The sequence below is a fragment of the Symsagittifera roscoffensis genome, chromosome 2, assembly GCF_963678635.1.
Source record: "Symsagittifera roscoffensis chromosome 2, txSymRosc1.1, whole genome shotgun sequence".
NCBI lineage: Eukaryota > Metazoa > Xenacoelomorpha > Acoela > Convolutidae > Symsagittifera > Symsagittifera roscoffensis.
The window spans coordinates 37,806,480-37,824,963 of NC_087063.1; the positions used below are offsets into that span (position 1 = coordinate 37,806,480).

General features: G+C 35.5%; 1 protein-coding gene across 6 annotated transcripts in view; it reads right to left on the reverse strand.

Moving 5' to 3' along the window:
* Nucleotides 1–18,484, reverse strand: part of LOC134839070 (neural cell adhesion molecule 1-like) — a 511,831-nt gene that overhangs the window by 30,394 nt on the left and 462,953 nt on the right. For all 6 annotated transcript variants that reach the window (XM_063854482.1, XM_063854480.1, XM_063854481.1 and 3 more), the window contains one exon: nucleotides 3,483–3,705. In XM_063854482.1, coding sequence (XP_063710552.1) covers nucleotides 3,483–3,705 — 223 coding nt within the window. The remainder of the gene's footprint in view (nucleotides 1–3,482; nucleotides 3,706–18,484) is intronic.

Here is an 18,484-nt window from a genome sequence, read left to right on the forward strand (position 1 = left end):
CACTCTCGGTCAGCACAACCAATCTACACTCTCTTATCTTCATATTTAGAAGATATTCCATCCATCTCTCACAACAAAAAGTATGATTTAAAAAACTTATTAAGATCCAGATGAATCAAACCAGCTCAAAACAAGTTTTCGTTATATAGCTTAAAATTCATCACTAAAAAATTTTTACAAGTACGCAATCATAATCCATTACTGAAACCTACGATGAATTGTAAAACTGAAACTAATCATAATTGCAGCCAGAGAAAATATAACACAGATCAACTCTATAAAACAACAGAACTAATTTTAACGACTTTGCGAAAATATATGATCATAACTAAAACTGAATCGCTAAAGTGAAGATAAATAAAATGTAACGATATTTCTGACAGATCAATTTTTAAAATAAATTGAATAAATAATTTCCTAGGGCAAAAAAACGAGCAGAAAAACTGGACGGCATACCGACTATGGAATGTCAAAGCTTTTGGTTTTGCTTCCCGCAGTCACAAACTTCATAAAACATGAAATATGGAGCCGACGTTGCAGCAAAGACATCCAAACCAGAAATGTACAAGCAATTGTCACTATACCCAATCCAGATTAAACAGGATTAAATACTCTTTTAGAAGATATATCAACTTTCAATAGGACAACTTGAAACCCTAATGAACTGCAAGTTAACACTAATTAAAAACAAACTGTTTTTATGAAAAAGGGAAAAACCATAGAAAAAACTGACAAAACACCTGACACCAAAGGAAGTAAAGGTTATAAACCAGAAAAGACTCAAAGAGACAGTGATAAGTATAATCCAACTGGCTTACTTCGCCAGCAGCAGGATGAAAACTTTGAGCATGTGCTTAGAAACTCCTCACTTAGTTTTTCCTAAGAGTGGCTCCGCGGCTCCAGGATGATCAACTCTATAAGACAGCTGAACTAATTTTAACGACTTTGCGAAAATAACTGATCATAACTAAAATTGAATCGCTAAAGTGAAGACACACAAAATGTAATGATCTTTTTGACAGATAAATTTTCAAAATAAATTGAATAAATAATTTCCTAGGGCAAAAAAAAACGAGCAGGAAAACTGAACGGCATACCGACTATGGAATGTCAAAGCTTTTGGTTTTGCTTGCCGCAGTCACAAACGTCATAAATTATTAAATATGGAATGGAGACTACTTCGCAGCAAAGATATCCACTGAAGTCGAACAATGACCAACTCGATGTGAAGACTCGAAATGCAAGTATTCTTGTCCCTTGGCGCATCACTCAGAGAAGCCAACCATTCGTCCCGCTACTCGATGGAAACAACGAATAGTTGAATGGACGTAGTCTCTCTAATTTATGAAATCATTTTTCTTCATTAACACAAATCTGCAACTTCAGTTCGATCTTCATGGATTCACAACAATCTCTCATCCTCATCACATGTACTTCGCTGACACAATCACCCACACTCTCGGTCAGCACAATCAATCAACACTCTCTTATCTTCATATTTAGAAGATATTCCATCCATCTCTCACAACAAAAAGTATGATTTAAAAAACTTATTAAGATCCAGATGAATCAAACCAGCTCAAAACAAGTTTTCGTTATATAGCTTAAAATTCATCACTGTAAAATTTTTACAAGTAAGCAATCATAATCCATTACTGAAACCTACGATGAATTGTAAAACTGAAACTAATCATAATTGCAGCCAGAGAAAACATAACACAGATCAACTCTATAAAATAACAGAACTAATTTTAACGACTTTGCGAAAATATATGATCATAACTAAAACTGAATCGCTAAAGTGAAGATAAATAAAATGTAACGATATTTTGACAGATAAATTTTTAAAATAAATTGAATAAATAATTTCCTAGGGCAAAAAAAACGAGCAGGAAAACTGGACGGCATACCGACTATGGAATGTCAAAGCTTTTGGTTTTGCTTCCCGCAGTCACAAACTTCATAAAATATGAAATATGGAGCCGACGTTGCAGCAAAGATATCCAAACCAGAAATGTACAAGCAATTGTCACTATACCCAATCCAGATTAAACAGGATTAATTACTCTTTTCGAAGATATAGCAACTTCAATAGGACAACTTGAAACCCTAATGAACTGCAAGTTAACATTAATTAAAAACAAACTGTTTTTATGAAAAAGGGAAAAACCATAGAAAAAACTGACAAAACACCTGACACCGAAGGAAGTAAAGGTTATAAACCAGAAAAGACTCAAAGAGACAGTGATAAGTATAATCCAACTGGCTTACTTCGCCAGCAGCAGGATGAAAACTTTGAGCATGTGCTTAGAAACGCCTCACTTAGTTTTTCCTAAGAGTGGCTCCGCGGCTCCAGGATGATCAACTCTATAAAACAACTGAAATAATTTTAAGGTTTTTGCGAAAATAACTGATCATAACTAAAATTGAATCGCTAAAGTGAAGACACACAAAATGTAATGATCTTTTTGACAGATAAATTTTCAAAATAAAATGAATAAATAATTTCCTAGGGCAAAAAAAACGAGCAGGAAAACTGGACGGCATACCGACTATGGAATGTCAAAGCTTTTGATTTTGCTTGCCGCAGTCACAAACTACATAAATTATTAAATATGGAGCCGACTTCGCAGCAAAGATATCCACTGAAATCGAACAATGACCAACTCGATGTGAAGACTCGAAACGCAAGTATTCTTGTCCCTTGGCGCATCACTCAGAGAAGCCAACCATTCGTCCCGCTACTCGATGGAAACAACGAATAGTTGAATGGACGTAGTCTCTCTAATTTACGAAATCATTTTTCTTCATTAACACAAATCTGCAACTTCAGTACGATCTTCATGGATTCACAACAGTCTCTCATCCTCATCACATGTACTTCGCTGACACAATCACCCACACTCTCGGTCAGCACAATCAATCTACACTCTCTTATCTTCATATTTAGAAGAAATTCCATCCATCTCTCACAACAAAAAGTATGATTTAAAAAACTTATTAAGATCCAGATGAATCAAACCAGCTCAAAACAAGTTTTCGTTGTATAGCTTAATAATCATCACTGTAAAATTTTTACAAGTAACCAATCATAATCCATTACTGAAACCTACGATAAATTGTAAAACTGAAACTAATCATAATTGCAGCCAGAGAAAATATAACACAGATTTTATCAGTTGCTTACTTTTCTCCTCTAACCTCGCAAGATTACCATTATACTGAGACTTGGAAATTTCTGGGTAAGATTAGGTTTGGTGTCAGCCTAAGAAGTTGCACGAATCTACCCGGCCGAAAATAAGATAGCGTGACGAACAGACGATTTGCTTTATCCCAAGTTACTCTATGAGAAGGCTAAAACAAACACGATGAGCATGCCAGATTTTGATTTCACCTCGAGCGCACTCATCTTTCCTTGTTGCACTAAATTTCGCTTTAATCAACCTTTTTTATCCCGTTTGCAATGAAAAACGTTTTCTTACTTGTTTTTGTCAGCCAAATGAACTCTGGCCCATAACCCTTTTTGTTTTCAGCCCTGAGCTTCAGCTGACAGGTGGAATTCGGCAAGAGGTTGCTGACAGTGAAGATCCCATCTGACCACAGGGAACGGTCGGCGGGGTTGGTGACTGGAAGTGCGACAGGTCTGGTATCTGTAGCTGGAGCTGCGGCTATGTGCAGCACATTTTCCAGCTTTTCTCCACTGCCCTATAACATGGAAAAAGGGAACAGTTCACTCCTTTTGTCTCTTCCCCTACCTGCTACTTTATACGTACAACATTAACTTTTCAACCTTTTCAACATTCGTTTATCAACATTTACGGCAAAAGTTTTAAAACATTTACAGCAATAATAGTTTCCAGAGAACTTTAATGTCTGCTATAATATCATGTCTGTTATTGTTCCGACTTTCGATACGAAAGTAACGGAATATTTGTGCTCGGGTGGGTTTTTTTTTTTCTTCAGACAAATTTCGACTTTTCAACTAGCCGTTTTTGACGGAATTTTTTTATACCATTCAAAAGGTATTGTTGTCCTGAGCTTAAAATTGAAAAGATATTTCACCTGTGATCATTTTTCGTAAAGTTATTGGGGTTTAAAGTTTGCCATTTTGGCCATTTTGACCAATTTGGGACAATTAACGCGCGATATAATTCGAGCTATTAACGCGTAAGCGTAGATTTAATCCGTCTTAGAAATCGTTCCAAATTGGTTGAACGAAGCTTATTTGCCATAACTGATTTGTTACAAGGAACGAAATCTATCCTTTTGTACTTTATATGGCGTGTGGGGGGATGATTTTCATTTAAAAAAAAATCAATTTTTAGAAAAAAAACAATCATTTTATTTTATTTCATCAAATTTTTAAAAGTTATTACTGCTCCATAAACCTTAAAAGGCAGTCGGAACATTCAGGGCTTCGCCTTGATACGAGCAGTTTTTTTGTATTTTATTATATTTCACAACATTAACAACAATAGTTTTTATGACATTTTTTTGAAATAATTGTCTCTTGTAACATTATGCGTGTTTTAACTCACTGCGCTATAACAACTACAGGGTGTTTCAAATAAACTGTAATGTTATAAAAGCTTCTCATTTACGGCAAAAGTTTTAAAACATTTACAGCAATCATAGTTTCCAGAGAACTTTAATGTCTGCTATAATATCATGTCTGTTATTGTTCCGACTTTTGGTACGAAAGTAACGGAATATTTGTGCTCGGGGTGGGTTTTTTTTCTTCAGACAAATTTCGACTTTTTAACTAGCCATTTTTGACGGAATTTTTTTATATCATTCAAAAGATATTGTTGCTCTGAGCTCAAATCTAAAAAGATATTTCACCTGTGATCATTTTTCGTAAAATTATCAGGGTTTAAAGATAGCCATTTTGACCAATTTGGGACAATTAACGCGCGATATATTTGGTGCTATTAACGCGTAAGCGGAGAGTTAACCCGTCTTAAAATTGTTCCAAATTGCTTGAAAGAAGCTTATTTGCCTTAATTGATTTGTTACAACGAAATCTTAGAAATTTATCGTGAATTTCGCATATAATTGCGGAATCTGCTTATATTTGCGGATTCAGGAACAACTAGATATGTTCGCTCGAGTCCGCTTAAACTGCAACACAGTTATACCGACAAAACTTACGGTTAATTTATTTTTGCAAGAAATCTATGGTTGTTTTCTAAGTGGAATTCACTTAAGCTTAGGTTTCTCTTTAGAGACTTGTCTTTGTGTTCCAGTGCCCGAGTCGAGATTTTTCACCTAATTTGAAGCAAGATTTGAGCGGTTTGAGCGTTTTTTTAGACAATCACGCTCAAAATCTTGCTTCAAAACGAGCGGTTTGAGCGGTTTTTGAACGGTTTATCTAAAAAAAACCGCTCAAAAACCGCGCAAGATTTGAGCGTTTTATCTAGAAAAACCGCTCAAAACCGTTCAAATCTTGCGCGGTTTTTGAGCGGTTTTTTTTAGATAAACCGTTCAAAAACCGCTCAAACCGCTCATTTTGAAGCAAGATTTTGAGCGTAACTGTCTAAAAAACCGCTCAAACCGCTCAAACCTTGAGCGGTTTTTTGAGCGTTCTTTTTATATATATAAAAAAATCGCTCATAGATATATGCAAAGATACGTACATACATCTATACACACATACATACATACATACATACATACATACATACATACATACATACATACATACATACATACGTACATACATACATATATACATAGATACACACATAGATACAAACATACTTACATTTAAACATGCATCCATACATACATAAACACACAAATTTACATATTTTCCAGTGGTTAATTTGATGTAGGAAATTGTAAGAAAAGCATTTTCGGTGTGGGGAAATATAAGATAGGCATTTTCGGTTTATGAAGGTCAACCCGGTTAGTATTTCAACTGCATCTTAGCGTCACATTACCTTTCCAGGCATTTTGTTGAGTTTAATCGGTTTTCTTTATAAGACCGCTCAAAAACCGCTTAAAAACCGCTGAAATCTTGCTTGAAAAACCGCTCAAAAATCACCGCAAAAAAATGAGTGGTTATTGAGCGGTTTTTAAAGCAAGTCTTGAGCAGTTTGAGCGGTTTTTCCAAAAAAAAACGCCCAAACCGCTCAAACCGCTCAAATCTTGCTGGAAAACCGCTCAAACCGCCCATATCTTGAGCAACTTTTGTGCGGGATCTCGACCCCGGTGACTTAACAGTGCTCAGTTTGGCCGCGTAATGCTTGCATCGCCCGTTTTCTGTTGCTTGCAGTTTGCATTTTTGAGGACTTATGCTAGTTTTTCTTAGCAAGTTTTTTAGGCTAAAACTTTTGAAATAACTCAAAATATTTCGTGAACTGAATCAATTGGTTTAAAAAATGAAAATTTACTAAGCCAGCTTTTCAAGCCAAAAAATTTTGAATTATAACAGTTATTACACAGACCGAATCGGTTCGCGAAAACGTTCAAGCTTATTGAAGCAAGCTATTCAAGAATTGAAACTCTGAAGCATTTCAAAATAATTCGTAGACCAAGTCGGTTAGCAAATTTTTCCAGTTTTTCTGAGCAAGCTTTTAAAGCTACGAAACTTTGAGTTTCATATGGTTTTTTCATAGACTGAATCGTTTCGCTAAAATTTACGTTTTTCTAGGCAAGTTTTCTGAGCTAGGAGCTGATGAAGTATTTCCATTTTTTTCCATATACCGAATGAATTCGCGAGAAGTGTCAGTTTTTTTGAGCCAGCTTTTCAAGATATGGAACTTTAAAACTATCAAAGTTATTTCATTGACCGATTCGATTCTCGAAAAATTTCAAATGTTCTAGGCAAGCTTCTGAAGCTGCGAATCTTTTAAATATTTTGTTCATTCATATTTTATGTTAATTGGTTCAAGGTCACGTGCTCAATTTTAGTTTCTGGACATTTGATGACCCATGGACGAGTCCCAAAACTCATTTGGTTAACCCTCCAACACAAAAACAGTACGCATTTACCGTTGTTTTTGGTCTTTTCTTGGACCCACAGCAGAGTTAGGTAGATTTTATGTGTGTCTCAGTACAGAACTCTTTAAGCTGTGCTGGCTCAAATGCTGCAACAGTGCAATTTAATTAACAGAGCTGATACCGTTAAAATTTGTTTTTCCGGAAGCAAGGATTTGATTTACGCCATGCAACTTTCGTAAACGAAAATACAAAAATTGATAGTTGTTTCTTCCAGTGGAAATCATTTTCAACCCCTAATGCCGGAGAAAGTATCAAAAAGAGACCAGAGCAGTGAATCACAATTTTTTACAAAAACAACTTCATTTGCAGAACTGATACAAACGCACTCAGCATTTGATCGGAAACAAAATATCATATTGTTTGTTTGTATTTCAAAAGACAGATAACTGCAAATAATTTCAATGACTGACCAATTACATAAAATTGTCGGTTAAATCCCAAGATCAAACGCTTTTCAGGTTTTTCCGGAGCAAATTTAGAGTCGCAAAAATGTGTTTTATATAATTGAGCTCAATTAATTAGAAATGATTCACTGAGGTTGAAAAAGAAGCTGTCAGTCGGATTCCAACCTGTGCCACTGGTGCTAAAGGAATGGTAAATTTTTTTATCGGTTTCAGGTCATTAAATACTTTGAAAACTAAAAAAAATGAGACTATACAAAATAAGAAACATCATTAAGTAATTACCCAGAGTAAATTTAGTTGTACTAATTTTTGCTGGAAGCGGATACGGAAGCTGCATTGTGGTTTACGAGTCATTATATGCAGAAGAACTATATGTAACAATATTCAAACATTTTCAACTGATATTAATATGACTAGGTTATCAACAAAAGAAATCTACTTAATTGCTTAAAAAATTTAAATCTCAAACCGCACAACAAAACAGTATAAGTTTCGTTCAAGCATTCATAGTTCAATAAGTGCTTGACTGATTTTGTATAGATTCTTACACTATTACCCAACCAGGATGCGCCGTTAATAATACTATCACGACTGATACCTAAAAACTAGCGAGTGCGCATCAATGACTTCAACAAGAACAAGATGTATTGAGAATGTCAAGCAAAGTTTGTCATAGAGGATCTGCAAAAAAGGCAAGTGGAATGGAAAATTGCGATAATAGTTTCGGACTGCATCATGTTGCTTAATCAAAGTCCACTGGATAAAAAAGAATGGCTTCGAATCGAACTAACTAATGCCGGAGCAAGTATCAAAAAGAGACCAGATCAGTCAATCATAATGTTTTCTTACAAAAACAACTTCATTTGCAGAACTTATACAAACGCACTCAGCATTTGATCGGAAACAAAACATCATATTGTTTGTGTTTGTATTTCAAAAGACAGATAACTGCAAACAATTTCAATGACTGACCAATTACATAAAATTGTCGGTTAAATCCCAAGATTAAACGCTTTTCAGGTTTTTCCGGAGAAAATTTAGAGGCGCAAAAATGTGTTTTATATAATTGGGCTCAATTAATTAGAATTGATTCACTGAGGTTGAAAAAAGAAGCTGTCAGTCGGATTCGAACCTGCGCCACTGGTGCTAAAGGAATGATAAATTTTTTTATCGGTTTCAGGTCATAAAATACTTTGGAAAATCGAAAAATGAGACTATACAAAATAAGAAACATCATTGAGTAATTACCCAGAGTAAATTTAGTTGTACTAATTTTTGCTGGAAGCGGATACGGAAGCTGCATTGTGGCTTACGAGTCATTATATGCAGAAGAACTATATGTAACAATATTCAAACATTTTCAACTGATATTAATATGAATAGGTTATCAACCAAAGAAATCTACTTCATTGCTTAAAAAATTTAAATCTCAAACCGCGCAACAAAACAGTATAAGTTTCGTTCAAGCATTCATAGTTCAATAAGTGCTTGAAATTTTTTGAATAGATTCTTACACTATTACCCAACCAGGATGCGCCGTTAATAATACTATCACGACTGATGCCTAAAAACTAGCGAGTGCGCATCAATGACTTCAACAAGAACAAGATGTATTGAGAATGTCAAGCAAAGTTTGTCATAGAGGATCTGCAAAAAAGGCAAGTGGAATAGAAAATTGCGATAATAGTTTCGGACTGCACCATGTTGCTTAATCAAAGTCCACTGGATAAAAAAGAATGGCTTCGAATCGAACTAACTATGTTGGACTGCCAGTGTTACGCTCATACACTGCGCCATGCCAGCCGTGAATTCCACTTTAGCGACGCATTTTGAACCAAAGAAAAATCATTCATGGTGTGTTTTCAATCAACCAATTTGTTCATAGACGCTGAATCACCACGAAACAAATAAAAGTAAGAACAAAAAGAAATGCAACCAGTCCTTTGGCACAGGTGGTATTGCCGCAAGTCAGGATGATCATTGTGAGATATGGATTGTGTTGCTAGTCTCAGTGGGACGCTATCATCCTATGATTTCAGATTGGAGATGAGTAATTGAAATTTCCGAAAAACTGCCATTAACGGAGGAGAGTATCGGAACAAAGGACAACTGAAGACAATACTAGATGCCCTCATTGCTAGACTGAAGAAGATACAGGGGCTTACGACGACACAAAAAGGCCGTGAGGTGATACACGTGAGGATTTCTCATTTCCGCAGAATCCCTGGAAAGTGTCCTGGGGCGAAAGGTGTAATCGAATGCGGTTACACACTGTTCATGCGAGTGGTTTGCTGGAACTCAGTCGTGAGCATATGGCACTGTTCGCTCCAGGAACACAGTTCATAACTTGCGACTACATTGAGAACAGAGAAAGAGAGTTTGAGCCCCGATTTGAGCAATCTGAAGTCCCAACGACGCGCAGAGAGAGGCGCCCAATGAGGAATCAGCAGAGTAAGGCGCCAACGATTCAAAAATATAAGAATGTCAGAAACAGCAATTTGAACTGAATATGATGTACTGTAGTTGTGATTGAAAAAAAAAAGTTTTCTGTACTGATAGAAAAAGAAACGCATCTGTGAGAGCGCAACATTTCTTAAACAGGTTGAAAATAAAGGCAGCCATAGGGAGATTTGATCTGTACCACTTCAGCGTTCCAGACTGAGGCGCAACCAATCTACCTCATCTGGCACACTCAACTTTCAAAAAAGATCACTTTAAGTGTTTCTCTGATACATACATCAACATTCAGTTTCATCAATGTTAGGCGTTAGATAAAGTTCACCACGATCAGTGCAAATATGTAGTGAGTTTGCTTGGATAATTGAGTAGTTGACTACTTCATTTATTCATAGGTTGGCTTCTTTTTTAGATGCAACCCGAGACTTGAGTGTTTGCGTTGTTAGTTGAAAGACAAAGATATGTACAAATTCATCACAGAAGTCAGAAGGTAGTGCCATTTGACTAAACAATTAAAAGAAAGTTCTTATGATAGTATGCAAGCCTTGATGTACAGGTAAATCAGAATTGACGGAAAAAATCAAAGTACAAGGGTTCAAAAGAAAGCGTAATAGCAAAATATTTGTTAGTGTTAGAAAAATGGAAAGTAAGCCTACGACAAATGGAAAACTGCAACTGTGGGATTCGAACGCCCGAACTGAGGATTATTAGGCGCTTGTACATCTCTTCTACATTCAAAATTGTAGCCCTATTTAAAAAAATGGCGAGTTTCGAAATGTCAGTTCAACACTGGTTTTCATGCAGTCAATGCGAAACTGCTACGAAACCAAAAAATGAACCCTGTTGTTTAAATTTGGGTTGGAGCAAAAGATGTCGTTAATTATTTAATTGATGGCTTTTGTCATTCTAATAAAAATTCTCTCATCTCACCTCAGTTTATAATATGGAACGAAAAGTTTCATCAACAAAACTCTTTTTTGACTGCAATATGATCAAAAAACTTAGACAAACAAACACATTATCGCTTTTTTTTACGTTGAACTAATAAGTCAAAGTGGACAAATGATTCTTAATGCGTTATCAAATAATTGTTTTGTTCATAAACTGCATCATGTCAAAGTAAACCAGTTTGTATAATGTTAACTGAAAGATTAAACAGAATTTAGTTCCGAGGGAAGTCACTGAAAACAAACTGGCAAAAAAGCGGTTTGTTTTTGGAAAGGCAGCATTTTTCATTTTATTTCAAAAAAACGCACCCGAGACGTTACAGCTCTATATCAGGTAGCTCTCCACAAATTGTAAACAGTAAATTGTCCTCGTTCTGAATGAAAACACGAAGCAAGGAGCAGAAACCGTTAACATTTTCAGTACAATTTGCCGTATGCAACTGTCTAATAGTCGCATGGTAATGGACACTTTGTTGTGTGCTTTCAAAGTTCCAAACAGAAATGCGACTGCCCAGGGCTGACCACTATACATTGAAATTTCACAAATCTCACCATTATTGATTGCGCAAATTTCTTCAGACAATGCTTTCTCCGTTTCGAAAATAACAATATGTTTGTGGTTTTTAATGGACACAAATCCATAAACAAACCCATGAGGAGTAGAAGGAACATCGGAGTTGAGCCGTCTATACCAAGTGAGAGACAATTCTGCTGATTTTCTGTTGACAGTCCTGTCACGCATGGATGAGAAAAAACTGTAGACTCTCTCTTCGTGAAGATTTCTTCTCAAAAGCACACTTTTTAGGGCATTTAGAGTTGATTTCTTGTCTCCTACAAAAATTAATCGTCTCAGAGGGCGAACACGACTGCCGAGGGCAAAAATTTGCCATAGTAACCATAGTGCGTATATGTGCTCCTTTGAAAAAACAGATGTGGCCATTTGGGGCAGCTCGTCACCTAACAGACGGTGACAATTTGTTGCAACATAATTGCAAATTGGAAATTGGTTTCTACGCTCAGAATTCCCTTTGTAATTCCTGGTGTAGCCCATCTGGCGCGAAATAACTATACGATTCCAATGCAAATAAAGCAAATTATTCAATACCTCTTCATTAACGCTGTCGGGCGTAGGGGCACAAAAAATTGACACTGGGCTTTCTGGGCGATTATCGAAGTCAACAACGGCTATCGTTCCCTGTGTGACGCTGTTCAAATTTCTCGTTAAACGAAGAATGTCTTTAGGATGCAGTAAAATTTGTCCAGGTTCTCGGCAGTTACAGTTGAAAAACTTTGAAGCTGTGTCATCACAAGGGCGCCAGCTATTTGAACCTAAAATGCTGACTTCATCTCTGGATTGGATGATCAAATTGGAAATCCCCGTTGCTGCTGTTTGGTTAAAGTATATGTCTAACGCCTCTCTTTCAGCCGATTTCTTTCCAAAAACTTTCATGATAGATGGATCATGGACTTGAGACCAGGTAGAAACAAAGTTGCAATTATCTGCAAACAAGCCAACAATGATTTCGATGTCATCAGCAGGTATTAGTCTTTTCTCCATCAATCTCAAGAGTACCTGCCATTTTCATCTTCCATTCGGACCAACTTCCTCAGAAAATTAATTTCAAAAGAAAAGAGCAGGGATGAAGACGAGAAAACATCACACCCAGAAACATTGGGAAGTTGACCCGGGTGAATTACCAGTGCTCAGTTTGGACTCGTAATGCTTGCATCTCCCCGTTTTTTGTTGCTTGCAGTTTGCATTTTTGAGGACTTATGTTAGTTTTTCTTAGCAAGTTTTTTATGCTAAAATTTTTGAAATAACTTGAAAGGGTTTCGTAAACTGAATCAATTTGATAAATTAATGAAAATTTACTAAGCCAGCTTTTCAAGCCAAAAAACTTTGAATTACTACAGTTATTACATAGACCGAAACGGTTCGCGAAAACCTTCAAGCTTTTTGAAGCAAGCTATTCAAGAATTGAAACTCTGAAGCACTTCAAAAGATTTCGTAGACGAAGTCGGTTAGCAAAAATTTCCAGTTTTTCTGAGCAAGCATTTAAAGCTACGAAACTTTGAAATTCAGATGATTTTTTCATAGACTGAATCGTTTCGCTAAAACTTAAGTTTTTCTAGGCAAGTTTTCTGAGCTAAGAGTTTATGAAAAATTTCCATTTTTTTCCATATACCGAGTGAATACGCGAGAAGTGTCAGTTTTTCTGAGCTAGCTTTTCAAGCTATGGAACTTTGAAATTATTAAAGTTAATTCGTTGACCGAGTCGATTCGCGAAAACTTTCAAACGTTCTAAGCAAGCTTCTAAAGCTGCGAAATTTTAATTATTTTGTTCATTCATATTTTATGTTAATTGGTTCGCGAAAACCTTTGGATTTTTTGAAAAAAAGCTACTCAAGATCTGAAACTATTTCGTGGACCAAGTCGGTTCGCAAAAGTTTTCAGTTTTTCTAAGCAAGCTTTTAGAGCTACGAAACTTTGATTTTTGAATGGTTATTTCATAGACTGAATCGATTCCTAAATTTTAAGTTTTTCTAAGCGAGCTTTTTGAGCTAGGAGGTGTTGAAATATTTCCATTTATTTTATATACCGAGTTGGTTCGCGAGAAGTTTTAGTTTTTTGAGCTAGATTTCAAGCTATGAAATTTTGAAAATATTAAAGTTAGTTCGTTGATCGAGTCGGTTCGCAACAAATGTCAGTTTTCTAAGCAAGCTTTTAAAGCTGCGAAACTTTGAATTATTATAGGTTAATTGATAGACTCAATCCTTTTGTGAAAACTCATAACTTTTTGAAGCGAGCTAGTCAAGCTATTAAACTACAAGCTAAGTCAAGCTATGAATTAATGCATAGACCGAATTGGTTAGCAAGCTATGAAATTTTGAATTGTTTCAAATTTTTCTTTAGTTTGAATCGGTTCGCGAAAAGTTCAAGTTTTCTACGCAAGCTTTTGAAGCTATGAAATTATGAATTACTACAACTTATTTTATAGACTGAATCGGTTTGCGCAAACTTTTCGAGTTCTTTGAAATGAGCTGGTCAAGCTATGAAATTCTGCATTATTTCAAGTTATTTCGTGGACCAAATTGGTTCGCAAAAAGCTGAAATTTTTTAAAGCAAGCTTTCAAGCCATGAAATTTTGAGTTATTACATGTTATGACACAGACTGAATCCGCTCGTAAAATCCTACAATTTTTCAAGCCAGCTTTTAAAACTACAAAACTTTGAATTATTCGAGGTTGTTTAATTGAACAATTTTATTTCTAAGCAAGCTTTTGAAGCTATGAATTTTTGAATTGAAAGAAGTTATTTTTTAAGCTGAATCGTTTGTGAAAACTTGTAAGTTTTTTAAGCAAGCTATAAAACTTTGAATATTTTCAAGTTATTTCTTGGGTTGAATCGGTTCGCTAAAAGTTTCAGTTCTTCTAGGCAAGCTTTTAAGGCTATGAAACTTTGATTTATTCCAAGTTAGTTCAAAGACTGAATCGATAAGCAAAAAAAAATTTTTCTTAGCAAGTTTTTATAGGCTAGAAATTTTGAAATAATTCATGCTATATTTGCCAAAAAACTAAAGTTTACTAAGCTAGCTGTTCAAGCTTCAAAACTTTAAAATTATTACAGTTTTTTCGTAGACTGATTCGGATCGCAAAAACAATTTTTTTTTGAAAAAAGTGAAATAATTCATAGTTTTTGTGAATCGATTCGGTTCGCGTAAATTATAAGTTATTCTAAGTAAGCTTATAAAGTTGCGAAACTTTGAATTGCATAGGGTTAATTCATAGACTGAATCGCTGCGCTAAAACTTAAGCTTTTCTGAGCAAGCTTTTTGAGCTAGGAGGAGCTGAAATAATTCCATTTATTTCTTATACCGAGTCTGTTTGCGAAAAGGTTCAGTTTTTCTGAGCTAGCTTTTCAAGCTATCAAACTTTGAATATTACAGGTTGTTTTATAGACCAGATTTGTTTTTGAAAATCTATAATTTTTTTGAAGCAAGCTTTCAAATTGAATTTTCTCATAGATTGAATCTGTTTGCAAAAATTTAAGCATTCCTATGCAAGCTTTTTGAGCTAGGAGGCGTTGAAATAATTCCAGTTAATTCCTATACCGAGTCTGTTTGCGAGTATGTTCAGTTTTTCTAAACAAGCTTTTGAAGCTATGAAATTTTTATTCAATACAATTTATTTCATAGACTGAATTGGTGTGCGCAAACTTTTAAATTTTTGAAGCAAGCTGGTCAAACAAAGAAACTGAAATTTTTCAAATTTTTTCATACACCGAATCTATTCGCAAAAAAAATCAAATTTTTCGATGAGAGCTACCTAAGCTAATTTTTGAATTGTTTAAAATTATTTCATAGAGTAAATCGGTTCGTAAAACGTTCAAATTTTTTCTCACTAAGTTTTTGAAGCCAAGAAATTTTGAATTATTTCAAGTTGTTTTATAGATTGAAATCTTTCGCGAAAAAGTTTTTCTAAGAAAGTTCTTACAGCTATGAAGTTTAGATCGATTCAAGTTATTTCATAGATTGAATCAATTCACAAAAAAGTCACGTTTTTCTTAGCAAACTTTTGAAGCTATGAAATTTTTAATCATTACAAATTGTTTCATACACTGAATTGGTTTACAAAAAAATTTTGAGTTTTTTGAACCTTGCTAGTCAAGCTATGAACCTTTGAAGTACTCAAGCTGTTTCATAGATTGAATCCGCTCGCGAAAAGTTCAAACTTTTCTAAGCGAGTCTTTCAAGCTATGAAATTTTGAATTAATGCAAGTTAATTCATAGACCTAATCCGTTCGTGAAAACCTAGAGGATTTTGAAGCATGCTTTTAAAACAATGAATTTTTGGTTTGTTTCATGATGTACTGTAGACTGAAATGGTTCGCGACAAAATGAGGTTTTTCTAAGCAAGCTATTAAAGTTATGAAGTTTTGATTTATTAGTATTCATTTCATAGGCTGAAAGCGTTCAAGAAAACCAATAAATTTTTTGAAGCAAGGTTTTAAAGCCATGAAACGTCCATAGTCTTTTTATGGTATTTCATAGAATGAAATGGTTCACGAAAGTTGCAATAAAATTTCAAATTCATAGAATTTAATGAACTCTCAAAAATACGGAGTTCGTTTGTGGAAAATTATTAGTTTTTGGAGCAAGCTACGGAATTTTGAAGTTTTTCAAGTTATTTTTTGAATTGAATTGATTCGCTAAAAGTTTCAGTTCTTCTTAGCAAGCTTTTATAGCTACGAAATTTTGAATTTTTCCAAGTTAACTCATAGATTGAATCGAGTCGCAAAAAAGTTAGACAGGTACTGTCTGACCTTGAATTTGGATCCAATTCATCTTCTTCTGAAGGTGGCTCTGAATGGTTCTTTAAACTTACGCTCGATAGCCTTCTTACACAATGAGTCCATGGCGCATTCCGACCTTCATTTAGTATAAAAAGTCATCAACAAAAACACTACAATAACGGGCCTTGAACACTACGATGTGTTCTTGGTTGTTCAAGACCACATCGCTCAACTTCATGTTGGTCTGATGAGAAAAATTCTTCTCTGTGACGTGGTTTGTTAATCGACCCAGACTACCTTTTTTTGAGGCGAAATGGACAAGTTTCCGAGGATGCATTGATCTGTACACTCGTCACAAATTCGCTTGATGATCGGAACCAACAGGCCTTGAATGTCCAAAAGCACATGATTTTTTTGAAAATGCTGCAAACTGATGAAATCTGCAACACAAAAAGTAGGAAAGCAAAACATTTGAGACAACTGCTCACTCGCTACTTCAGATTTCTCATCATTTGAGACAACTGTCTCCTTCCCACTTCAGATATCTCTGCATTTGAGGTAACTGCCCCCTCGCTTTTCAGATTTCTCAACATTTGGGACAACTGCTCCCTATGGCGGAAAGGGATATATGGGTTTCTAACGGAAATGACAATTAACGTCTCTGTTAAATCCGTATTGGAATGGTCTTCGAAACACTTTTCCAGTGTCGATTCCTCGTTGCATATCAGAAAGTAGCTCCTGACTCCAATGGAACACAGTTTCTTGAAATTCGCTACCCATTTTGGTATTCTATGATTTAAACGGTCACAGTTTTCTAAAATCCATTTGCAGGTTTTTAAAAATATATACAAGTTATCAATAAAAAATTCGACACAACTTTCAGTTAGGAAGATAGGGCTCAGCGGATAATTGGACCGATGTCTAATCATCATCACTGCCATCCTCCTGCGCATCTATAATGGCCTGGACGGCTGCATATATGATTACCATTTTGATGGTTTTTTCATGCATTGGCGGGGCAGCAAACGCGTACAGGAAGCAGACAATCAACCGAAATAGAGTTATTCCATCCTTGTGGTGGATTAACTCCTCTATCTGGAAAGAGTTGACAATCTCTGATTTCAGGACTTTCATTGTGGTCTTATTGCCCTTAGGTCAGTACTTTTGAGCCTCCAAACTCGTTATCTTGTGAGATCATTTTGAATTTAAAATCAAACTTTGGCGAATTGGATTTTTCAGACGAAAAGTTAAGTAATGTTTACTGTTGAGTTGTTTCTGTTTTTTATTAGGCCAACCATTTCAAAAAAATTTGAGGGGATGCACTTGAGGGGGTTCACTTGGGGTGCACTTGGGGTGCACTTGTCACAATCTTGACAGCAATTGGGAAAATTTACGTCTGATTCCGCATACACTCGTTTGCGGTTAGAGACACACTCTTTTAAGACGGAAGGTGTGTTTTCCAGTGGAGGATTGTATTATTGGTTCTGGATCTCCCTTTCCGTCAGAATGCCATCCGTACTTATGACCACATCTGGAAGTTGTTTGCTGGTGGCATGAAATGGGGTGGTGGCATCTTGACGATGGACTGTTTGCTGGTGGTATGAAAATGGGTAGTGGTATGTTGTTGCCCGACTTTCGTGGCACCATTGGGTTGATATTTCCCTTGGCGTAGTAAATTCTCTCTCCGCTACTGTTGGATTTTTGGAACTTGGGATGAGAGTACTTGGTAGCTAACCTTCCATTTGTGTTGAACTGGGATTGAATTGAAAATGTGGGATTGAAATGAAAAATGATACCACGGAAATTGGAAGTTTGTCGGTGATAATCACTTCTGATTTTTTTTCTTTTATCTTTAAGATTTAACTGAAAAATTGAGAAATTTACCTTTAATTCACCATTAGTTACAATGAAATCAAACAAAAAGTTGACATGAAGTCCAGAAAAGTAACAAGTTGTCTGGAGGATTGTGAACACTTTGGCAGACCTAAATCAGATTTAGTGAAAATTTAAGCTTATTAAACTGGTGTAATTGATTAGCGTAGGGTAGATTAAATGGCAATCAATAGAGTTTAAAGTCCGGGAAATTACTTAGAGCGACACTCTCGCTAAGAATTATTTCACATTCAACCATGTCATCAATATTCCCTATTCAATCAAAGATTGTCAGGAATCAATCGATTAAACAAGAAACCAAAATTAGTTCAAAAAATGACAAAAACGCTGAGACGAAACTTAAGAGAAAATTTGATTGCCCAGGTGCTGAATCAAACAACGTACATATGGGAATCAGTGAAAGTCTTGTCTTTTGCAAGTGAGTGGTTTGGCCTGGACCAAAAGGACAGAATGAAAATGGAAAACTTTCGATTTTTTTGGCTCTA